Source organism: Rhinopithecus roxellana, chromosome 1 (genome assembly GCF_007565055.1).
Source record: "Rhinopithecus roxellana isolate Shanxi Qingling chromosome 1, ASM756505v1, whole genome shotgun sequence".
Lineage (NCBI taxonomy): Eukaryota > Metazoa > Chordata > Mammalia > Primates > Cercopithecidae > Rhinopithecus > Rhinopithecus roxellana.
Window position 1 is genome coordinate 96856471 of NC_044549.1, and position 23128 is coordinate 96879598.

The following is a 23128-nucleotide window of genomic DNA, read 5'->3' on the forward strand; positions in this document are numbered from 1 at the left end:
TTAAAAAATTTCTCATGCCCAGGCTAGCCCACAAGAATAATTAAATAGGAATATCTGGGGTAGGATCCAGGCATCATTATTTTATAAGCCTCTCCACATGGTTGTGTTGTGCAACCCAAATTGAGAACTACTGAGGAACGGACATCTGGAATAGTAGGAGTTGTACAGGTAAAGGGAAGAGGTGGGCCACATGTCCCAGCAGTCCCCACAGCTACCCTCCGCCTTCTGAGATCTGGCTGCAGGACTCTGGGGCTGCTGCCTTTAGGGATGTTTAAGTATCCTCAGGTCCCTCCAATGAGGAAAGTTACTTTTCTGCAGCCAAGAGCAGTTGTAGAAGCTTCTTCTCACCAAGAGAAAGGCTAGGCAAGGACATCATGTCCCTGGGGCCCATGGTAGGACTGCCCCAATTCAAAGGATGCCACCAACACCTTTAAATTAGTGACTCCTCTCCTTTTAACGCCATGGTTTTGCCTGCCCTGTTTCCGATGGTCACACCATCTGAAAGTTCCAAAAACATACACTGCAAACCTAAGTATTAGCCTAACACTTAGAGAGAAGAGGCGGGGCCTCTCACCATCCTCCTTGCCAAAAAGAAATGCCAATACTATTTTGAGAGACAGAGAAAAGATCTCTGCTGTCACAGGTAAATCATAGTTTACAAGAGTTTATATATTTTTCAAAAAAAATGTAGGTCCTGATTGTATATTTTACCATTGAGTTCCCATAATCTTAACACCTGCGTGCAAACTTCTTGAACTAACAAAAAAGGGATGTTTTATAATTGCTGGTGGTGTAGTGCCCGAATACATCTTTAGACGGCAATAATATTATTTGAGTGTTATTGTGATGTTTCAGATGCAGGCAAATATGTTCAAAGAGTATGAGAAGGCTTACTGTTTCATTTTGTTTTTGGCTAGGGATAGGGGAATATAATATGTAAAACATACAAAACAGTGCTGCCGGTAACTCTTAAAAAAGAAAGCTTAAACATATTTTTCCAGCATTTTGCTACTAAAACTATTTTTTATATCATTGCATCATCATTAGACAATTATTTTACCCAGCATTACACGTTGAGATGAGGTCCTATGGTAGGTGCTGGGAGCATTATTATCACTATATATGTTTTCAAGTTTCTCTGGGATTGTTGTAGATCATGTGGTTAACTCCTTACATCATTGTGACAAGAGGTATTCCTTCTTTGGAGAGCCTTCTACTCTCTAAATACTATTTCTGGGATTAATAGCAATTACTGTCTCTTGGTTTAAAGATTCCATATGGACCGTCTCAGAAAAGACGCCATAGTAAATATGTGCTCATAGGAATGTTTACAGCATTCCATGTACTTTATATGCTTACAGTGATATGCTTTACTGCAAGGAAATCTGCAAAATGCAAAATTTTGACCAGCATTAGCCTAGTTTCCTTGTCCCCTAGGAAGGGAAGCATTCTTTTTACCTCTTTAAAAAGAGGAAGTTGGAGCAAAGCCCAGCTAAAAACTCAAGTCCTGGAGTTTCCCTACGGTGAGAACAATCTGGTGGCACTGTGGCTGCCGAGAGATGCCAGTGTCCCTGCCTTCTGGACATGGCAGAGGCGATCAAGAACTGGATCATATAAGAGCTTGTGCTTTGGAGAACTCATCACATGGCTACTTGTGCTGGAAACATGCCAGCATGACATGGCTTATGCCCAGCTTCCCAGGGGACAGTCCTTCAAGGTAAAGTCCTCCAAGACCAGAACTACTGACCTGATTTAGGTGGAGATTTGAGAAGTAATGCACTGACAATTCATCACAAGTGAGGGATGCTTGCTAACAAGCATGCATTTGGTAGGGACAATGGAATTCTGCTTCTCCTCCATCTGAACAGCTGGCACCAGCAAAGGCAAGGTGAGTTATTCATGGAAGTAGAGGAAGAAGTTCTCTAGAGCTAGTTTTTGCCTAATGCTTAGATTTCAGACCACCCTGGGCTTCTTTTCTTCTTTGGCAAGAGTGAAGCCACACTGACCTGGTCAAGTCTTCGATGTCCACCAGCATGGCATCCTGCTCTGTGTGCAGCTCATCTCGGATGAGAAGCAGCTGGACCAACTCTTCATTCAAGCCTGCGGCAAATACAAGAGCATTTAAAAACAGATAAAACTGCCTCCAAGTCAGAATGTGTAACTATTTACAAACCAGTATACACACAAACAGCTACAAATAATAGGAAAGATATTTTTGTAAAAGGTTAGACTTCTTATGTTGCAGAAACATGTCTAATTTGCATAATTATAGAGGTGTGGGAAGAAAAGGAGTCAAGTAGGAACTATTTCCAATTACCTTCATATTAAGGTGGGAAAATAAATGTTAGCTGTTAGGAGACTAGCTTGTTAGAAAAAGCAGGTTTTGTTTTGAAGAAATGTGAACAACAAAGCCTGGAGCACATTAAGTTTTCCATCCTTCAGCTTCAGGACACTCCCCTCACACTGACAGTCAGGAGGGCCTCGAGGCCTGACTACTACATCAGTTGCCGGCTAAAAGGAAGATATGCCAGGCGTGCTCAAAGCCTTCACACGGCTCTAGGAAAGGAGAAGCCCTAGGTGCAGGTTGTTTTAGGAGAAAGTATTATCTGAAGATATTGGAAAGTCAGATTTGTAATATAGTTAGATATGCAAGACCTGAAGAAATAACCCCTGAAATTTCTAAACAACAGGGTGCCAAGGAAAATATTACTTAAGACTTTTTCTTTCTTTCTTTCTTTTTCCTTCCTTCCTTCCTTCCTTCCTTCCTTCCTTCCTTCCTTCCTTCCTTCCTTCCTTTCTTTTTTCTTTCTTTCTTTCTTCTTTCTTTTCTTTCTTTCTTTTCCTTTCTCTCTCTCTCTCTTTCTTTCCCTCCCTCCCTCCCTCCCTCCCTCCCTCCCTCCCTCCCTCCCTCCCTTCCTTCCTTCCTTCCTTCCTTCCTTCCTTCCTTCCTTCCTTCGTTCTCTTTCTCTCCTCTCTTTCTCTCTCCCTCTCTCTTTCTCTCTCTCTCTTTCTCTCTTTCTTTCTGTTTGAAACGGAGTCTCACTCTGCCGCCTAGGCTGGAGTGCAGTCGCGCGATCTCGGCTCATTGCAACCTCCACCTCTCTCTCTCTCTCTCTTTTTGAAATGGAGTCTCACTCTGCCGCCCAGGCTGGAGTGCAGTGGCGCGATCTCGGCTCATTGCAACCTCCACCTCTCTCTCTTTCCTTCCTTCCTTCCTTCCTTCCTTCCTTCCTTCCTTCCTTCCTTCCTTCCTTCCTTCCTTCCTTCTTTCCTTCCTTCCTTCAAAGACAGGGTTTAGGCTTGCTAGCCAGGATGGTCTTGATCCCCTGACCTCGTGATCTGCCCGCCTCGGTCTCCCAAAGTGCTGGGATTACAGGCGTGAACCATTGTACTCGGGCCCAAAATATTTCTAATCTTTCTGAAATCAGTGCACTGGGTTAATTGGACTCCTGCCACTGAAAAACATGAACAAGCAAAAGCTCTCTCTTGCTTTTTCCCTCAGAGAAGCTAAGCATTACAGCTGCAGGTCCCAGACACATGGAAGACGGTACCCATCTAGCAAGAGCTCTAGGCAGGGAAACAAAAGATAGAATGGGGGTGATCAGACAGGTCCCCCTTGGAAATGCTTTTAGATATCCTGACTTCAAATGATGCATTTATCTGCCTTTAGGTCAAACTGGTTTCCAATTTTAAAAGGAGAGCCAACCAAAAAAAAAATCACACAAAGAGGTCTAAAATTTCATCTGTTCCTGAAAAGGACTAGATGGCAATTTTAGCGTTTAAAAGTCTAAGGAAGATGTTTTCGTGGTAAAACATCAGAAAGCGCTTTCAGTATTTGAAAGAATAACAACTCTAGTAATTAATTTTCAACTAAAATCAAAATGTAGTTGTAGAATTTTTAAAAAACCCTGTGAATCTACGGTTTCTTAATCAAAATGTTTGACTCGTTCCCTTCATTTTAGAACAATATTCCATGTGTTAACTTGGCACTGAATGTATCCAATTTTTTATTTGGATCTTGTGGAAAAATTTCATTTTTTCCAGTGTACACTTGGGTAGCCTTTTATACTATCACTTAGTAGAGTGTCTACATATCTGAACCCTTAATGCATAGAATTTTTTTTCCAATATGAAGTTTTAAGCTTTTTCTTATGGAAAATTTTCAAACTGTTACAAAAGCAGAGAAAATGGTTTAATGCTTTTCCATGTATCTAACTAGCTTTAACAATTTTGAACTCATGGCCAAGCTTGGATCATTTCTCCGACTTCTACTGGATTATTTTAAAGCAAATTCCAACCATCACATTATTTTATCTGTAAATGCTTTAGTATGTATGTCTAAAAGACAGGGGCTTTTCTTTTCTTTTCTTTTTTAGAGATGGAGTCTCGCTGTGTTACCCAGGCTGGAGTGCAGTGGCGCAATCTCGGCTCACTGCAAGCTCCACCTCCTAGGTTCATGCCATTCTCTTGCCTCAGCCTCCTGAGTAGGTGGGACTACAGACGTCCGCCACCATGCCTGGCTAATTTTTTGTATTTTTAATAGAGATGGGGTTTCACCGTGTTAGCCAGGATGGTCTCGACCTCCTGACCTCAGGATCCGCCCACCTCAGCCTCCCAAAGTGCTGGGATTATAGGCGTGAGCCACCGGGCCTGGTCGGCTTTTCTTTTTTAAATTCACATAACTACTCACCTTTATCACACCTAAGATAAATCAATCTTTACTAAAACATTCAGTTAGTATTCAAATTTCCCTGTTTGGCTCATAAATGCTCTTTTCTTTTTATAGTTGGTTTATCTGAATGCATTTGGTTGGCATATCTCTTGAATTTCTTTTAATCTGTAATATCATATAATTATACAGACTCATTCCTCCCTGGGGCTGAAGAGATTGTGAATTTATCTGGCTTAACCAAACTGCCTAAGTGAGAATGTTCTCTCTTTCATCAGATCAAGCAAACTGCCTATTCTCTGCATGACCAATCACCTTGAGTGAGCACCACTCACCATTCCCTGTGGCCACTTCTGTTAAAGGTCTTTCTTTATTCTGGGGAGAAAAGTCCGTATTTTGTCACCCTGTAATTTTCACATATTGGTTCCACACACTTCTACCATCTGGAGTCCCAGGAAATGTGTCTAATTTAATTTTATTGATGATGATGATACCTATGATGAATGTGTATACAACTAAAGTAGAAAGTATACTTGTACAGCAAATGACTTGTAACTACTGAATTGTGTTCCAGAAACAGGTGTTGTAAGTCAGGTACATGCACTGTGCTAGGAGTTGGGGATTTAAAATAAATAAAAGGGACCTGTAACTATTGTGAAACTTTAAAAATTCTTAAAGCTTCTGAACATTTTACAGCTAAAACAAATAACAACAACAAAAAAGAGCCTTGCAATTCTCTTATTTTCGTTGCAATCACACAGGAACCCAATGAAATGTTGTACGAAAAAACTGGACCAAGGAAGTAGCACTATTCCATGATGTTTTACATTGAATACCCTATTTTCAAGCGTATCTTACACTTACTTTCTATCTGGGAATGGAGATCATTGACTATCACTTGTAGCTGCCCAATAGTCATGTCTCTCAGGTCGGTGGGTTTTAAACTTCTTTTCATCAAGCATTCACTTATATGAGGCATGTGTGGCAGCTGAAGATACAAAGGGGAAGAAATGGAGGAGTGAATAGAGCCACAAACACACTGAACGTAAGACCCAGTTTTCTCTTAAAAGACTCACTCATCCACCCACTGCAATCCAGTGATTAAAAGCTTTCCCAGGCTGTGTCTTTCCCAGTGTGGGGCCCTACATCCACACTACATTACCTAATATGCAATTGGCATCAAAGCACAACACTCCCAGCATCAAAAGCTTTATGACTGGTTGTGAGTCAATGTTATAGCCACAAATGAATTACCAAGGAATATCAATAATATCGATGACATGGAAAAAATTAGTATCAGCTACTATTTAATAATTTATACCATGCTACAAGTACTGTGCTATGTGCTTTGAATACTTTATCTCACTGAATCCTCACAATCATACTCTGACACGGGCATTATCATCCCCATTTTATAGATGAGAAAACTGAGACTTAAGTAACTTGCTTAGAACTTCATAACAGGTCAATGGCAGAGCTAGACTTAAACTCCAAAGTCCAGGACTCCTGTTCACTATGCTATATTGTTTTCATTGAAACATTAGAATAAGAATTATAGCAATAGTAAGTTTGCCAGGACCAGTAGGTTCTTAGACTGAGATTGCTTTAAAGGAATTTAAATATTCCCATGACAGCTAATATTGTTCCTAAGAAACAGTAGATATCAATCAAGAGCAAACTTTACTTTCGTGAAATCTATTGCTTATGTATTTTTCAGCGCTACAGTAGGAAGGAAAAAGAAACAAACTTAATCATTTCTCAGTGACAAGACTTTTTACAAACTGCCTTAGAGAAACCCAAGTTTGCATAATTCTGGGAAAGGACTGGGACAGTGTCAACCATTTCTGGCCCCCAAACTCTTTCTTGCATTTCAGCTTTTGCTGCTTACAAGATCAGCGACGGGAGACTTTTTCCTGTTCTGTTTCTCCACTTCTACTTGCATTTTGGCCATTGGTTTGGCCATGGCAAGGGCCATTTTGGCTTCAGCTTGCAATTTCTTTTGCCTTGTAAGGAAGTCCATGTCATCCAAGGATTCAGACTCCTCTTCAGTAGTGTCTCTATCAGAATAGGAAGAACTCTGTTTGCTCTGTAAAGGGAAAAGGAGCAGCCTGAGCCTTCCATGCATGCCAGCTAGCATCCACTTAGAGATGGGCTAAAATACCCTCTGAGCCTTCTCCCAGAGCAGCTCAGAGTTTCCTCCATCAATGTGACTTGCTGCTTGAGTTGATAAATCTCAAGTAACATAAAAAGGGTCTAGTTTAAAATAGATTTTAGCATAAACAGAAATACCAGTATAGTTAATAATGGGAAATATATTTGTAACAACCTTGAAATATGTCTTTGATTCGTGGCCTCAAAACTTTCCTGAAGTGACCAGACATAAGAAAATATTGACTCAGAGCCAAGGCCCTACGTAGGTTCTTTGAGTGGACAGGATCTCAGGTATCCAATGATGTTCTGATGTCGCATTGTACTCAATGACAACAGTTTCCTCTTTGTTGGTCTTTGGTAAAAAAGGCTATAGACAGACCTCACAGAGAGGAAATAATACCAGCAACAGGCACCCAAGATTATTCAGTCAACTTCTGTAATGTGAAGGAAAGACATGAGCTCATATTTCTAAGCCCAATAGGGAAGAACTGGATTTAGCTTATTTTCTCTTTATAATTTTTAGAGCATATCTAATTTCTCTCTCTCTCTGATATGGTTTGGCTGTGTACTCACCCAAATCTCATCCTGAATTGTAACTCCCACAATTCCCATGTGTCATGGTAGGAACCCAGTGGGAGGTAATTGAATTATGGGGGTCAGTCTTTCCTGCACTGTTCTTATGAGAGTGAATGAGTCTCACCAGATCCGATGGTTTTAAAAATGTAACATGTGACTTGCTCCTCCTTGCCTTCTGCCATGATTGCAAGGCCTCATTAGCCATGTGGAACTGGCTAAGTCTATTAAACCTCTTTCTTTCGTAAATTGCCCAGTCTCGGATATGTCTTTATCAGCAACATGAAAATGAACTACACCCTCTCTCTCGTTAGAGACAGGATCTCACTATGCTGCCCAGGCTGGAGTGCAGTGGTGTCATCATAGCTCACTGCAGCCTTGAACTCCTAGCTCAGGTGATCCTCCCGCCTCAGCCTCCTGAGTAGCTAGGACTATAGGCACCATGATCAGCTAATGTTTGTATCTTTTATAGAGACAGGGTTTTGCCATGTTGCCCAGGCTGGTGATTTCCGTAATGGTTTAACATGAAAATAGTTATTAGCTTTAAGAAAGCTTATATATCTCTATTTTATTACAACTTTGACTTTTTAATCATTGTCAAATTTTAGGAGCATGCAATTCCAAGAAACTTTTCTTTTTTAATCTCTGAAATGTTTGTTCCTGATTCACAACAGAAAAGAAGCTAAATGGCCAGGAAATCACAACACCGAACTTCAGCTGGTGCTGTTTGGACTCACCATGGGAGACAAGGGGGTGTCCAAGCTGGTTTCAGTCTTACTGTCATCAGCATCACTGTCCTTATCACTGCCACTGTCGTTGACAAAGCATATCTGCAAGTTCATCCCACTCTGCAGTCTGGGCAGAAACAAACAGGACACTAGTTCTAGTTAGCTATTGGTTATTTGGCTTCAGCCAATAGAACTGTCTGATTTTGCTAACAGAGAGCAGTCTTATGTGTCCTTCACATGGAGACGTGAGCAACCAATATTATTCTCCACGTATAAATAACTCTTAGTAGAGGATTTTCCAACGTTCTGTGAGTTTTTTCCTCGCCAGTTTCATGGTAAGTGAAAAATAATTTAAGGCCACATGTTAGAGCACCCAGCACAATACCAAATAGATAGTTGGCACACAATAAAAATGTGTTGAGTCTTTGAGTTTACAGTCCTGTCAATCAAGATGAATGGGGTCCTCAGGCAAATAAGGCTGTGTGGTGTCACCTAGAGTCCCGTCCCAGGGGACAATCAAAGACTCTCTCACTGGAGCCGCATCCCAAGGCCACAACTCTCTGAAGAAAGACTCCTTTTCTCCCAAATAGACAGAATAGGGTCATCTGAAGGAAATCTTTAAGGCAGTTGCCAAAAGTCAACCGAGGGAGCTCATTTATATCCTTGAGAAAGAAAAACACCGCACGTTCACACTTAAAAACATGTAAGGAAGCCCCAAACCCAGGCAGGAAGGTGCAGCCTTAGAACACAGCAAGGTTCTGCAGACCGCCTCCTGCACACAGAACCTCGGGGACAGAGACCTCTGGGAAGCCATTATATGTGTAGTGAATCCTGAAACTCCAGGGCTGATGTTGTTGGAAGCACAGTCACAAAGGGTAACCTCACCATGTAGCTGCCACTCGCAGGCCAGACTGCAAAGCCAACTTTTTGTCCTAACCTTCTTTTGAAGTTGAACACATTTCAATACTGTTTGGCGATAAAGTGTTTTTAAAGAAATAGTTTTCCTAGCATCCCTAGTAGCCCTAGTCTCTGTTTAAGCTTAGGGAAAGAAAAGGCAAAGGAGGTTCCTACACAAGAAGAGATCCCAAGGAAGGTGAGGTTTAGGGCAGAGGACGCTGCCAGGTTTAGGTCGGAGGACGCCGAATTTCTCTGGCATTATTACTGTCATAGGGAGAAATGTCAAGAACAACTTACCTGAGATTTGACTTTTCAATTCCAATGGTAGGAATGCTTTGTAGAAATCGCTCAGATCACTCATTTAAAGTGCTTCTTTTATTGAACACAACACAGAACCCAGAAAAAGAAAATCTGATTTAACACAGGAACCACAATTGTTATGGGTATGCGCTGCCACCTATTGTTAAATTCTATAATTACTGAAAATCCCAGCTTAAAAACCCTGGTAAGAAAATGCAGCCGTTCCCTCAGTCTGCCCAGCTCTATTCACTCCCTACCCTCAAGGCACAGGCAAGGGGAGCCAGGCACAGAGCTAGGGCTTAGAAAGCAATACACCCCACTCTGAACATCTGAAGGTGTTTGGAGTGAGCTGAACTTAGGTTCTGAATCCTTACTTCTTTCTCCAGGCACATTACAAAAGCTCTATGACCCTCAGTTTCCTCATCTGTAAAATGGGTTGAATAGTAGCAAACCCAGTGTTATGCAGGAAGGATTAAAATAGTTCATTCAGAGCTTAGTGCAGGGCAAGTGACCTGCACATGTGAGTTGCTCTCCATTCTCTATTTGTTGAAAGTCTAAACAAAAGGAACAGAATTTTAGAGGTGAAGTGACTCTCTAAAGTCACTTACTCTAATACCGCTTGTCCTGTCACAATAATCCCTGATGTAGAATCAACTCTCTGAGACGACACATTGTCTATTAGGCAGTTTGCTCTTCTATTGAGCTGGGATTTGCCGCCTTTTTACTTTTATCCATTGGATATACATACATACCTACATAAACACAAACACACACACACACACACACACACACACACATATATATATACATATATATATATTTTTTTTTTCCTGGAGAAATCTAATATGTTCAGGTTACCCTTTGATTCCATGCAGGTTTAGAAATTTTAATGTCTGTTAGTCTAAAAAAATAAACTCAACCCCCTTTTAATAATAATACTCAAGATCTATGGGTTGGAAGATGGTGGGAAAAAAAACTGTTAGCAAATTAAAAACAGACACATTTTAAAGACAAATCCTAATTTGAATCTAGGATTACGTAGCATTTTCTATTTATTGAATAAAGTCTTGAGAAGAAGGGTCTGGCTACTGGATACACAGATTATAAAAATATAAAATAACCCACAATACAAAATACAAAGCAAAATAAAGTTTACAATGTCCAGAGATATATATTTTCACTCACAAGAAGTTTGATCATAAGTTCTATTGTTCTGCTGCTACGCTGACTTCTTTTTGAAGGATTAACCCAGACTTAAACATCCCATACAGTCTAACTCAGGAAAGAAAAAAAAAAAAAAGTTGGGGGAGATTTAGTAGTCTGTGTAAAATAAAAAAAACGCCGCAGGTAGAAATTCAGAAAATCGCCTTAGAACCACATTATCCCCATGGGAAAGTGAAGAGAGCTTCTTATAGGGTGAGACATAATTCCTTATAGTGGTAATCACCAAGAATGTTACTCTCAGGAAAAGGAAATTATATGACATAACAGCTAATGGTTCAGAGGGGATTTTAGTAAAGACATCTTAAAACGAGCTCAGGTTTCAAGAAGGATTTGTTTGCCGTTAGCCTTTAAGCGGGTTTTAAGAAGAAGTCAGCTCTCAGTGAAACTCAACCACAGCTCCCAAGCAGCCTGAATGGATGAGTGGGGCCACCTGGTGCTGCTGAAGGCCTCTGGGCCCAGGGTGGAAGAACAAATAACCCCTGTTCCAGGACCCTGCCCACCCTAGGAGACATAGCTGTTCTTGAGGCTCACATCTGAAAACCGAAGTTCCCTGGGCCTCTGTCCCTCACACTGCAGTGCATCTGGCTGCCCTCATAACCAGTCTTGCAAAATTCAGGCTGCAGGGGGCCTAATTTACTTAGATCTCTCAAGTACAGTCTGAGGTGAAAACAAAACACGATCCTCATCTTGTTAATTAGAGATATAATTTCAAGGTATCCAATTCAAGGTTACTTGATGTTTCAAGTGGCATTTACCAGAGCACTGTGCAAAGACTGCTGGAAGTCAGCCTTGCCTGTCGATTTCATTTCTGAAAGGTCTGTCCTGGTTATCCCAGAAAGCTCTTCTCCCTTACATACCACAAAGCAATCAAAACCAACGTTGCTGCCCAGAGCTACTGACAGGGAGCACCAGGGGTCTGGAAAGAGGGTGTCCTCGATGGAGAATGCCCAGAAACATGAAGAGCTAAAGACTACGTATGTCTTCTGGACATCTCAGTGTGAGCAGGAGTGGCCTCTGTGTGACAGTGCTTACTGGCCAGGAGCAGGAGGGCACTTGGTCGGGAGGCTGCACAGCAACCTCGTCTGCTTGGCATTTACAGCGAGGAAGGCTGCTATTTAGAAAACACTGGTGCTGACTTCCAACTACTGTTACCAGGGATACTATTAAAATATGCACAGGAATTGAGAAGATGGCAGAGATGAAAAGTTTTTAACTAGGAAGAGAAGATCTCAAAAACTCAGCCAAGTGGTAATATGATTTTGTATAAAGGTAACTTTTATTTCAAAATACAGGGACAAGAGCAGTTTATTCCCTAAGAGAAACAATGCCGTGGCCCTGAAGTTTGCTGGTGACTGCTAGAGGAGCAATGGTCATTGTGAATCGGGACTTTGTTCTTGGCTTTGGGTTGTAGTGACCGGGATTGGGCTGGTCTGAGACCAGCTCTGAAGCCTGGAACTACTTGCTTTTTTTCTGATATTAGGAAGGGGAATCTCCCAGCACCTGCTTAGACCACTAGTATCTACGTATAAATGTTCAAGATTGATTGGTAAGATTTTTATCCCCCTGTCCACAGCACGTTGGTTCACTTTACTTGAACTGTTGCATTGAATTTTAAAGTATGTTCACTTACATTCTCTCCTGGGGCTGTGGATTACAGGCAAGATATACTTACTCAGAGAAGTCAAATGACTTGCCCCAGACCTGCGACAACCTCTTTATAAAAATGGTCTCAATTCTTCCTCTCCTTATACCCATCTCCTCTGTAATGTGACTCTGCAGCTTCTCCCATTGAGAAGTGGAGTCTACTTCCCTAGCCCTGGGCTGGCCTTGGAACTCATCTTTGCCAGTAGAATGCAGAGGAAGTTCCAATTTCCCCCTCAGGGAGCCCTGCCACCACCCTCAGAACAGGTCCAGGCTAGCCTGCTGGCGGTGTAATGTTGTAGCACAGAGCTCACTTTGTAGCACAGAGCTCAAATGGCAGTTGTCTCAACTGAAGCCCTAGACAGGTGTGAGAGCCCAGCCAAGAGCAGTAAATACACCTTGCCAACCTGTAGCTGACCGGAGATGATTGAGTAAGCCTGTCCCAGCTCAGGTCAGATCAGAACCACCCAGCTGACCTATAGGATCCTAAGGAGAAATAAAGGTTGATCATTGTATGCTACTGATGTGGGTGGCTTTTTAAAAAAATTATGCATCATCATTGTGGCAATAGGTAACTGGTACAGGTTCACAAAGCAAAAGGCTACAGGCTGGACTTCTGATTTCAGAATCCGGTGGCCTTTCCCTTATACTACACTTAGCCTCAGGTTTGAATTTATTAGATCCTTTCTGTATCTGGCAATATAATTTTAAAGGAAATATGCCTCCTATACTTGCTTATAATTTCAAGGCAATTGTATGGTTTTCCTTAGGAAACAGAATGAAAGGGAACGCCCCATAGGCCAGGGATTTCAAACATGCATTGCTCATTATCTGCCTACAACCAGTGTGGCTCGAGGGCCTTTGGCCCTGCTATGCCATTCATTACTCAGTATCCCCAACTAGTTTGTGGCTGGGTCATTAAAATACATTATTTCCATTTATTTTAAAGGATGTTTGATGCATGATTTCAAGATTTTATATATAATGAAAAATTGCCCATAGTTTTATACAATATCTTTTTCTGTTTCATGAGAATTTCAAAAGTGATGAAACATAAAATATGGATTGCAACTATTCAAGTAGCTATAAACACATTTCATTTTTCTGAGAATCTGTCATGAAGAAAGAATGTGAGAACAACTGAGGTTTGGGTAAGCTTTAGACATACTGCACGTGTGATGGTGTCTCTATAGAATGTGTTCAGTTAGGTTAAAATGACGTACTGCTACTCCTTGTAAATTGTAAAATAGTCTTCCCATCCTGCAAACTCTGCCCCTTTCCCTTCTTTTCCCTATTGACTGTTCTATGTTGATATTTACCTTGAGTTACAGAAATGCCTATTACTACTCAAAAACACAAAAAAGAAAGGAAAGGCAAAATTTCTGCCTCACAATATTTGTTACGAAAATACAATGCTGTATTTTAGCAAATATTGCTGGCCCAACAAAAATCATCACACACACAAAATGACTATAAATGATTTTTATAACTATATAATGCAGAGAAAAAAGAGCTACATGTTCATGCATGCATTCATTCATTTGATGATCAGGCAATAATAGTTCTGTAAATTTCAAGGCACCAATAGGCTGGTGCTGAGTAGCTGCTGTCCCCGCCAGCCAGGGCACCTTCTAGTTTGCTGCAGTCCCCAGTATTCTCAATTGCTTTTTAATCTGTGCTACTTCACTCACTTATGTATCTTTTCGGCTCCTGCGGGCATTTTATGGTTTGTGGCCCCTACGTTAAACAGATGCAAATAAAAACTAGGTCTTCTAACAGATACCAAGCCCTTGGATCATTAAGTTACAATGTATAGATAGAAATGTGGAATACACAGAGCATATGTTTTCTCATATGTGAAACAGGGACCTCAAGAAACACTTAGTGGAATCTCCCTGTCTTATATATGGGAAAATACTTTTGCTACCTGGACATTAACAAGGTGTTAACCAGAAGAGTGAAAAAGCAGAGAACTACAGAAGGAAGGAGGTCTTGGGGAACTGAGGTTGGGCGGAATGAATACAGGAGAGAGAGAGAAAAGCTGACCCTCCAGTAGTTATGTGCCCAGAGAAGTAATGGGTAGTTTCTAACTATATGCCAAAGAGAGGATTGGGGAGGACATTATGTCTCTTTATATCCTGTCCTGATCCCCATCTTACAGGACTTAGGCGTTTGGCTTCCTCAGCAGAAGCTGATGAAGGCAGCTCCAAAGGTAGCTGGAGTGTGAATGGCCCTCTCTGGGTTTTCTCCTCCTAATCTTATGCATAACTCTCTTTTTTTCTACTTGCTCTTCTAAGACTAGTTCTGGACCCTTCCGTCTGTACATGTTCACATGATAGCTGGTAAGCACACCAGCCATTCTGTGGCACCACATGGCCACAGAATCTCCTCACTGACTTAGGCAACTAATAGAAAAGGGAAACTACCACTTACCAGCTTTTCTTTGGAGAAATATCGCCCCTGTATCCTAACCTGAATCTCCAGAGAGCTATAAATACTTGCATTCCTCAGACGGCTGTTGGTTCTAAATCTACATCAGTGTCCATTTCCTTCACTAATGACCATTCTCATGTAATTAAATTTGGAATTATAGGATCTTAATGTTGGGAAAATGCATTTTCTACTGAAATGTTCTCTACCATGAATGAAAAACCAGAACAAGGCCTCTTCTGATACTAGGAATAAAACTGCCATCTCTCATAGGCACCAAATGTTATCTACTTCCATCTTAAATAAGGCTAAGTAATTTCCAAGTAATCTGTATTCTGAAATTAAAAGTTACTGTTTTTGAGCATCTACTATGTGCCAGGCATTTTGCTATTTTACAGTAACCCTCAGATACACATGAAGTAGCACTGTGAACCCTGTTTCACATATGAGAAAACAATGGCTCAGAGAGGTAAAATTACACAATATCACAACACTGATACTTCAGGAAAGTCTGTCTTGAAATGTCAGGGCACTTTAAAGAGGATGAAACAAATTCATTAATGGTAGAAAAAAAGAGAAGAAAGATTAAAAAAAAAAAGAAAGCAAAACCAAACCAAAACAAAAACAAAAAGCTGGCAACAACTTAAATGCCTAACAATAAAGATTGATAAAGTATATTATGGTGAAATATATGATGGGCTATTCTGTAGCTAGTAGAAATACTAACCTTATGAATAAGATTAGTCCAATATTATTACATTAGATGAATCTTATGAATAAGAATAGTCCAATATTTTTAGATTGGATGAAAGTTTCCGACTATTAAGTAAAAGAGAGTAGGCTAAAAACAGTACCTATGCTATAATTTCAATTTTATAAACAAAAATATGCAGATATATGCGTAGAAAAAAATGTCAGGAAATATACTTTTTTTTTTTTGGTGAAAGAGATTCAGTTGGCTTTGGATTTTCCTCTTTTGAGCACCTCTGAGGTGCTACATATGGGCATTTGGCAGGAATTTATTTATTTTTATGTTTATTTTTTTGAGACAGAGTCTCACTCTGTTGCCCAGGCTGGAGTGCAGTGGTACAATCTTGACGCACTGCAACCTCTGCCTCCTGGGTTCAAGCGATACTCCTGCCTCAGCCTCCCGAGTAGCTCGGACTACAAGCACCCCTCACCACACCCGGCTTTTGTATTTTTAGTAGAGACAGGGTTTCACCATGTTGGCCAGGCTGGTCCCAAACTCCTGACCTCACATGATCGAACTGCCTTGGCCTCCCAAAGTGCTGGGATTACAGGCATGAGCCACCGCGTCCCGCCTTGGCAGGAATTTAAAAAAGAAAAGGAAAGAACATGACTGAGTTGATGATTAGCATTTGTGTGTTGGAGAAAAGGTGTAGATCAGTGTTTGATAGCTGGAAGAGGATGGCTGTGTGTCTGACTCAGCCACGTCTATGCAGGGACTGACTCACACATGAGTCAGGCCGGGTTTTTGTTTTTGGCAGAGTGCTAGGGGTGGTGGGAGATCCGTGGGCAGCAAGAAACATTTTCTTATAAGTGAACATTTCTGTGGATGGACTGTGATTCAACTGTTGACATCCCTCCTCAATTCAGTCTCGATTTCATTCTCCTCCTTGGATCTGCAGTAAATTATAGACTCTAACGTAATTGATATAAATTTAACTGTGTTTTTAAAGCCAGGCTGCCCAGACAGAGTTTAAATATCTATCTACCCCACCTGCTGATGAGTTTCGGCTGTTGAGGCAATGAAGGTTAGAGAAGAAATACTTTTCCCCTTCCAGACCTTTGAAAATATTCATGCGGACTGGGTAAAAACATGACAGCGGAAAGTCAATGCCTGTGTGTGTTTCTGAGGCATATTCCTGAAGTAGGTGAAAATCTCAATTGCCAATTCTTTTATTCTTTTGACCACTAAAGCACTGCTTTACCACTTTTTATGTTCATGTTTAGAAACATTTTGGGGCCACCATTTAGGCTTGGTTCCATGGTAAGCTTCATCTCAAAAACACTAGCTTTCATGATTTAGTTTGTGACTGAATTCTAAGCAGTTGTGAAAAAGAACGCAGTGGATCGATAAGACTGCATCGATTCTATGAAGCGTGGTTATTCACGTTTTGCAGTCTTTATTTACTTTTTATTTTTTGAGACGGAGTTTCGCTCTTGTCACCCAGGCTGGAGTGCAATGGCACGATCTCGGCTCACCGCAGCCTCCGCCTCCAGGGTTCAAACGATTCTCCTGCCTCAGCCTCCTGAGTAGCTGGGACTACAGGCGCCCGCCACCACACCTGGCTAATTTTTGTATTTTTAGTAGAGATGGGGGTTTCATCATGTTGACTGTGCTGATCTTGAACTCCTGACCTCAGGTGATCCACCTCCCTTGGCCTCCCAAAGGGCTGGGATTTCAGGCAAGAGCTACCGCACCCAGCCTAAGATAGGGATGTATCTCAGCTGCTGTACCTCAGGTAGGTGGTGGCATGATTGCAGTCCTTAACCCTATCAGCCCACAAACCAGGTAATAATCCCCAAGGAAGAGGTGGGCACTGGTTGTCCACTCATGCCTTCTGATAAGAACAACAAAGCTCCAGCATCAAACCTTGCAGATGGGGGGACAATGGCTTGGAAGGTGATGTACTCCATCTCCCGATGGCCCAAAAGCTGAGACATGACAGCTCTCAGGTAAAGTGGTTAAGTGGAGAGTTGGACTGTAAATGTGAAAAAGTTTTAGAACTACATTTGCCAATGTGTTTTATCTTTTTTTCTTCTTTTGTGTGCACAAGAGACATATGATAAAAGCGTATATCCAAAAAAGTCTAAAACGACTCTTTCAATAACTAAAATAAAAATTCTAAGTGTTAAGAAGGCATGTGTCACCATTTGAATGGCAGTGGTTTTTTGTTTTTAGTGGTACATAAAATAACTATTTGTCTTACAATCAATGGTGTCTAAGAGTAAATGCAAAGGATAATGAAATATTGTAGCAGCACCTACTAATGCAGCACTGACTCTCGTCCAAGCAGTCTTCTGAGTGCTTTACTGGTCTTCCTCACAGTAACCCCATGAAGTAGGCACAATTATTACCCCATTTTACAGATGAGGAAACTGAGCCACAAATGAAGTCATTAGTAAGTGCTAGTAAGCGTCAGAGTCAAGATTTCAAGTCAGACCCTCTAGTTCCCAACACCCTGCTTGTACCCACCACACTACACTGCCTGCCTAGTGAACAGGCAGGCAGTGTTGAAACATGTTGATGGGTGAAAAAGCATGGTGAGTCACAGAGCATGTGGATACACCACCTCATGATCAATGGTGGAAGAACAAATACAAATCCTGGAACAGTGATTGTCTCTGGTGAGAGAAACAGGGAGACTGGAAGAATGGGGGACAAATATGGCAGGATCTAAGCTTTTTATAGTGTTTTCAATGACACTGATTTTCTAACGCCATACATAAATATTCTGTCTACTTAGAAAGCATTTCACAAATTATAGCCATTGGATCTTGTTTTCTTCTTTGTAATCTGTTGATTGCCCTAATGGTTTCTGTTCTCATCAGAAATCTCTTTCATGGTTTGTTTGTTTTGTTTTTTTAAGAGACAGGGTCTTGCTGTGTTGCCTAAACTATCCTCAAGCTCCTGGACTCAAGGGATCCTCCCATCTCAGCGTCCTGAGTAGCTGTTACTAACAGGCACATGCCACTGTGTCTGGCCTTCCATGGGTTTTTAATGTGTACAATAATCTGAATGAGAACAATCCAAGAAGGACAGAAAATTTTACAACAGGATTGAATAAAAGGATGGCGTTAAACCTTAGATGCCATGGCTCACCTGCAGTCAGTGAGAATGTTTTCTAGCAGCTTTGTGCACTCTCAATGGAGCCCTGTCACGTGAACTGTGTGTATCTAGACACACATGTGGGACCACTGTCCAAAGAGAATGCAAACTAGAGTAATAAAGTCATCATAGCTTGTCAAAGATGATGCACCAATGAAAAATAATTCCTTGAAGCTCTTTTAATTAAACATTCAGCTGTCCACTAGAGCCATTTTTAAATATAAAATGCAGCCCTGTGGACTTTTTCTTCCTGCCTCCTCCTCTTTTGCAATAGCTCAGGCAATTGAATTCTCATTGGTGATAAAAAAAATTCATAAGACAGGGTACAGCTGGTTGTGCCTCTAGCAAGATGTCAAATTCAGCTTGCACAAAATTAATTGCACCTAATTAAACCAGGGTCATTGGCGTTATTGTAAAGTGAGGCTATTTATTAGACAAAGAAAATTTCACAAATACCAATTTGCTTTTCTTTCAGGTTTGTGAAGGAGAAGAATTGCTTACATAATTAAATTTGTTTTGCCATTTTAATCTTATTACTCCTCAAAAGATCCACTTCAAATCTTGTTTCACTTTTGAAATTGTGTAATATTTTAGAATATTGGAAGTAATCCTTGGAGGAGGGCATAAAAAAAGATATGTTTGTTTGTTTGTTTTAGATTACCCAGTGGCTTTTCAAAGAGTGTAAAAAAAGAGATCATAAGCTACCATTTGCAAAGACACACACCTTGGAAATACTTATATGAAGGGGTTTTAAAGCAAATCTTTAGTATATGTATGAGATTAATATGAAATGTTAAAGATATGTTGTGTGTTATAAATAGGTTGCTAGTGTATGCATCTATTATTTCAAGAAAGATGCCACAGACAGGCAATTTCACTGAGTTGGAACTAGACAACCTCTTTCCTCGCTAACGCTGAGCAGATACAACCATTCTGCTTACTTCTTCCAGAAAATCATACAAAAATTATTATTGTTAGAGACAAAAGGATGATTGACTTTCTTGGCAAAACGATGCTGGTTCGACCTGTGATTCTGTGGCAAGTCGTATATACAGATTCCCAATTCCTCACTTTTAAAGTCCCTGTGAATCCTGTCTTTGAAGTCTCTCTGGATTCACTGTTATTGGTCCAGTTGATAACAGCTCCCTGATTAGGGTGCCCCCCACTCCTTGCCCTCCAGCCCAAATACAAAAGGAGATGGCAGGTGTCCATTATTGGCCTTGTCTCAGCCATTTACCAATAAACCTATAAGGCCAAGAAAGAAATGAGTTTTGATTGGGTGATGCTGGAATGGTTGAGTTAAGTAAACAGTAATCATTATTCAAAGCAGCTGCTCAAAAGTTCTCTGGGGAATTTCTGTCTTTCATAATATTCAGCATTTGGAGAAAATGGTATAGCCTATTTTAGGTCACATCATCCCATTGTACACTTTATGAAAAAGACTATTTATATTTATATGTATGTAAATAAGATCTCTCTTGGGGTAAGGTAAGAAGAGAGGTGAGAATCAAATTTATTTCATGGTTACTGTGAGAAAAGGCAAAAGGAGTAGGTAGAGAAAGCTTCTTTCACAATGTTAGGTCAGTTTGTAATATTTAAAAAATAAAAGATTTCCTAGATATCTACCAATAAAGACTACTCTATCTTGTGTTCCCACAGCAGCTAAGCCTGTTTCTATTCCTTTAATTACACTAAGCTACATAAGCTCATCATCTGAAACATAATGCTAACTGATCATTAGTTTGGCCAATGAAAACTTTTTTATAGGAAAGTATTATACTAGTAATAATAGAAAAAATGTTTCTTCAAGAATATGACTAACCCTAATATTTCTTAGAAACCGTATTTCAAAAATAGATAATTCATTTTTCTTATTTCATTTTAAGCTTTAAAAAACTTTTTACAGAAACACTTTTAAATAGAAAAAATGACAAAGGTTGTACAGTTTCAGTTTGTAAAGGGCTGATACTGTGTGGATTAGCAAATTTTGAAGAAAAAAATGACACTCCCTCTACTTGTCACATTTCAGTATAAGTCAAATTTAATTAGTTGAGTTATGAAGCAACATCAAATATTATTTTGCTGCAGTATTAGGCATGAAATGTCTTTATGGGATTACTGTAAGCCTAGCTTTCATTTAACAGCTTGTCACTCTTAAGATGTGCTTTAGGAGATAGCAACATCTAGAAAAATCCAGTGGGGCTAAAACCCAACAGACAACTAAGGGGAACTCATGCTCACAGGATCAGTTGAAACTCCAGTCTTCCCAGACCCTCATGGTACTTGATAATTTCTCACATACTGTTCATGAAGTTAGTTTTTACAGGCAAATATATAGCCTTTAAAGAAACATAAACAGAACTCCATTAGTTTGCCAAAGATCCCACTCATCTCGGTAGGCCCTGCCTTAAAAAGTAAGCTTACCATTTAGGAATCCACTGCTTGGTCAATTAATTTCAAATCTCTGGCCTCATTTAAAATTGGGCATTGAGCTCTTCAGAGTAGTAGATTGGTATCAGGTTTACCTGGTTTTAATCTTATTACTCCTTGAAAGATCCACTTAAAATCTTATTTCACTGTTGAAATTGTGTAATATTTTAGAATACTAGAGGTAATCCTTGGAGGAGGGCATAAAAAATGATAGGTTTTCTGTAAGTTACCTAATGGTTTTTCAAATACTGTTATGTGCTCTGGTACATTTTGGAGTACCATACTGGTGAACTCAATGTTCTGACATCCCTCAAGTACTTTTGTAAGTAAGAGGTAAGGTATTTCCAGTTCAATGAAGAATTTCAGGGATGGTGATGCAGTAGAAACAAATTCTAACAGGGATAGGGAGTATGGGTTACACAATTGCAACTGAACATTCTAAAGGCTTTTCTCCTACATTATTACTCATGAGGACGATGACAGTCAGTCTTTGCAAACTTTAAATTTACAGGGAGAAAGTGATACTTCTTAGAAACATTTAGTCTCATTATTAACGATCATTCTGAGAGAGATCTGAAACACTCATCATGTTCTCAGAGGATGATATCATCCCAGAATGTGGAGATGAAAGTATCAGAAAAAACGGGATATAAATAATCTTCCTTATGGTGAGTCAACAAGTGTAGCTTGTTATAAGCTACTGTGAAATACATTTGTGTTTAGATAGCCGTGTCTCTGCAGGGGGCAGATGACTTAGTGATTTTCAAATTCTGCTCTGCCAGAAGAGTTTCAAGTAGGCTTCAGGGGCTTGTAGGGGAAGGATGGAGAGAGGTGCCAAAGGGGAGGCATGGAAAGGGGCAATTAGGATGGGGGACACATTTTCTGGGCAGAGGTATTCCAGTCTCTCTCCTTCAGTCCTCCTGAACCAAAGGAGGACTGCCAAACTGGGTTTCCACATAGGGTTTTATTCAACATAGTTCTGCTATTAAAAATAGTGAAAACCTTCTAGTTAACTATGGCATATTGAGCACAAGTATCTACTCTCACTTCTGAAATCCTACCAAAATCATATTAAGGAAAAAAAGAAGATATAAATCTACATGGACAAAGAAAAAGGAAACGGAAACAACAGCACACAAGAGATTTTGACGAAATTTTAGAAGATAATATGCAGATGGGTGGGGAGTATTTGATTTAACTACCTCAATCTACCATGTGCCCCCAGGGGAGACTGGTAGAGGAAGCACATGCATTTCCACTGCAGAATCCTGGGAATGCTCAGATACAGCTGAAAGTAGGGGAGTGAAGTAGGACTGAACACAAAGGAAGATTGATTTAACACCTGAAAGGACCCTCTTGCCCTGCTATCTGCCCTGACCACCTGTGGCCTGGCAGAATCAGAAAACTTACTGTCTTAAGAGGTTGAGACTAGAGCATGCTCAGGCACAGCTGAGGTGGCAAACAGGTGCTTTACTGAAATCAAGGAAATTAAGTAAAATTTTACATGCTATGGTTCCCATCTTTCCCCTGCTAGAGTCTTAAAACATTGGCAGCCAGGTTTAAAATGCCTCAAGATGAGGTTGGAGGGTTTCTCTCAGTCACAATTCATAGCCCAAGAGAAAAGACTCCTAGATACTCTTAATTAGACGCATCCCAATGAAAGAGCTGTGTCCTTATTCGGCCATTCTATAGTGAAGTTCACTATTCATTTGTTCAATAAATATTTAGTGATTATGTATTGGACACTATTTTAGGCATTAATTACAGTGGTGAACAAAATAGAGATGAAGACCTGCTCTCTTAGAGCTTATATTTTAGAGCTAGAGAAAGACAGAACAAAGTATACACACTACAATGTTAGGTAGTAATAAGCGCCCCCTTTCCCCCCCACCACACACATACCAACAAATCAGGGTAAGAAGATAAGCAGGATAAGACAGGACAAAGTGATGGGTATGACAGTGTTTACTTTTAACAGAGTGGACAGGGAAGAGCTCTCTAAGCAGATGACGCATGCCAACTAGCGCCAACCACAGTTTATAAACAGCTTTTAGTGTCTTATACTTAGTTATTGGTGGGCAGAAAGCAAAACAAACAAAAAATAAACTCAGAAAAAGTCATGATGGACAACAAATCAGAAGAAAACATTTTAAACAACTTAATTAAAATTAATATTTTTAGTGAAATGAGAAAATATCAGGCCAACAATTTTGAAAACAAACAAATGGACAC

General features: G+C 40.3%; 1 protein-coding gene across 7 annotated transcripts in view; it reads right to left on the minus strand.

The window, feature by feature from the left end:
- Window positions 1–23128, minus strand: part of LOC104665010 (schwannomin-interacting protein 1) — a 626299-nt gene that overhangs the window by 3178 nt on the left and 599993 nt on the right. For all 7 annotated transcript variants that reach the window (XM_030928224.1, XM_030928195.1, XM_030928205.1 and 4 more), the window contains 4 exons: window positions 8131–8248; window positions 6558–6755; window positions 5534–5657; window positions 2007–2100 (listed from right to left, as the gene is read on the minus strand). In XM_030928224.1, the coding sequence (XP_030784084.1) occupies window positions 2007–2100; window positions 5534–5657; window positions 6558–6755; window positions 8131–8248 (534 nt within the window). The remainder of the gene's footprint in view (window positions 1–2006; window positions 2101–5533; window positions 5658–6557; window positions 6756–8130; window positions 8249–23128) is intronic.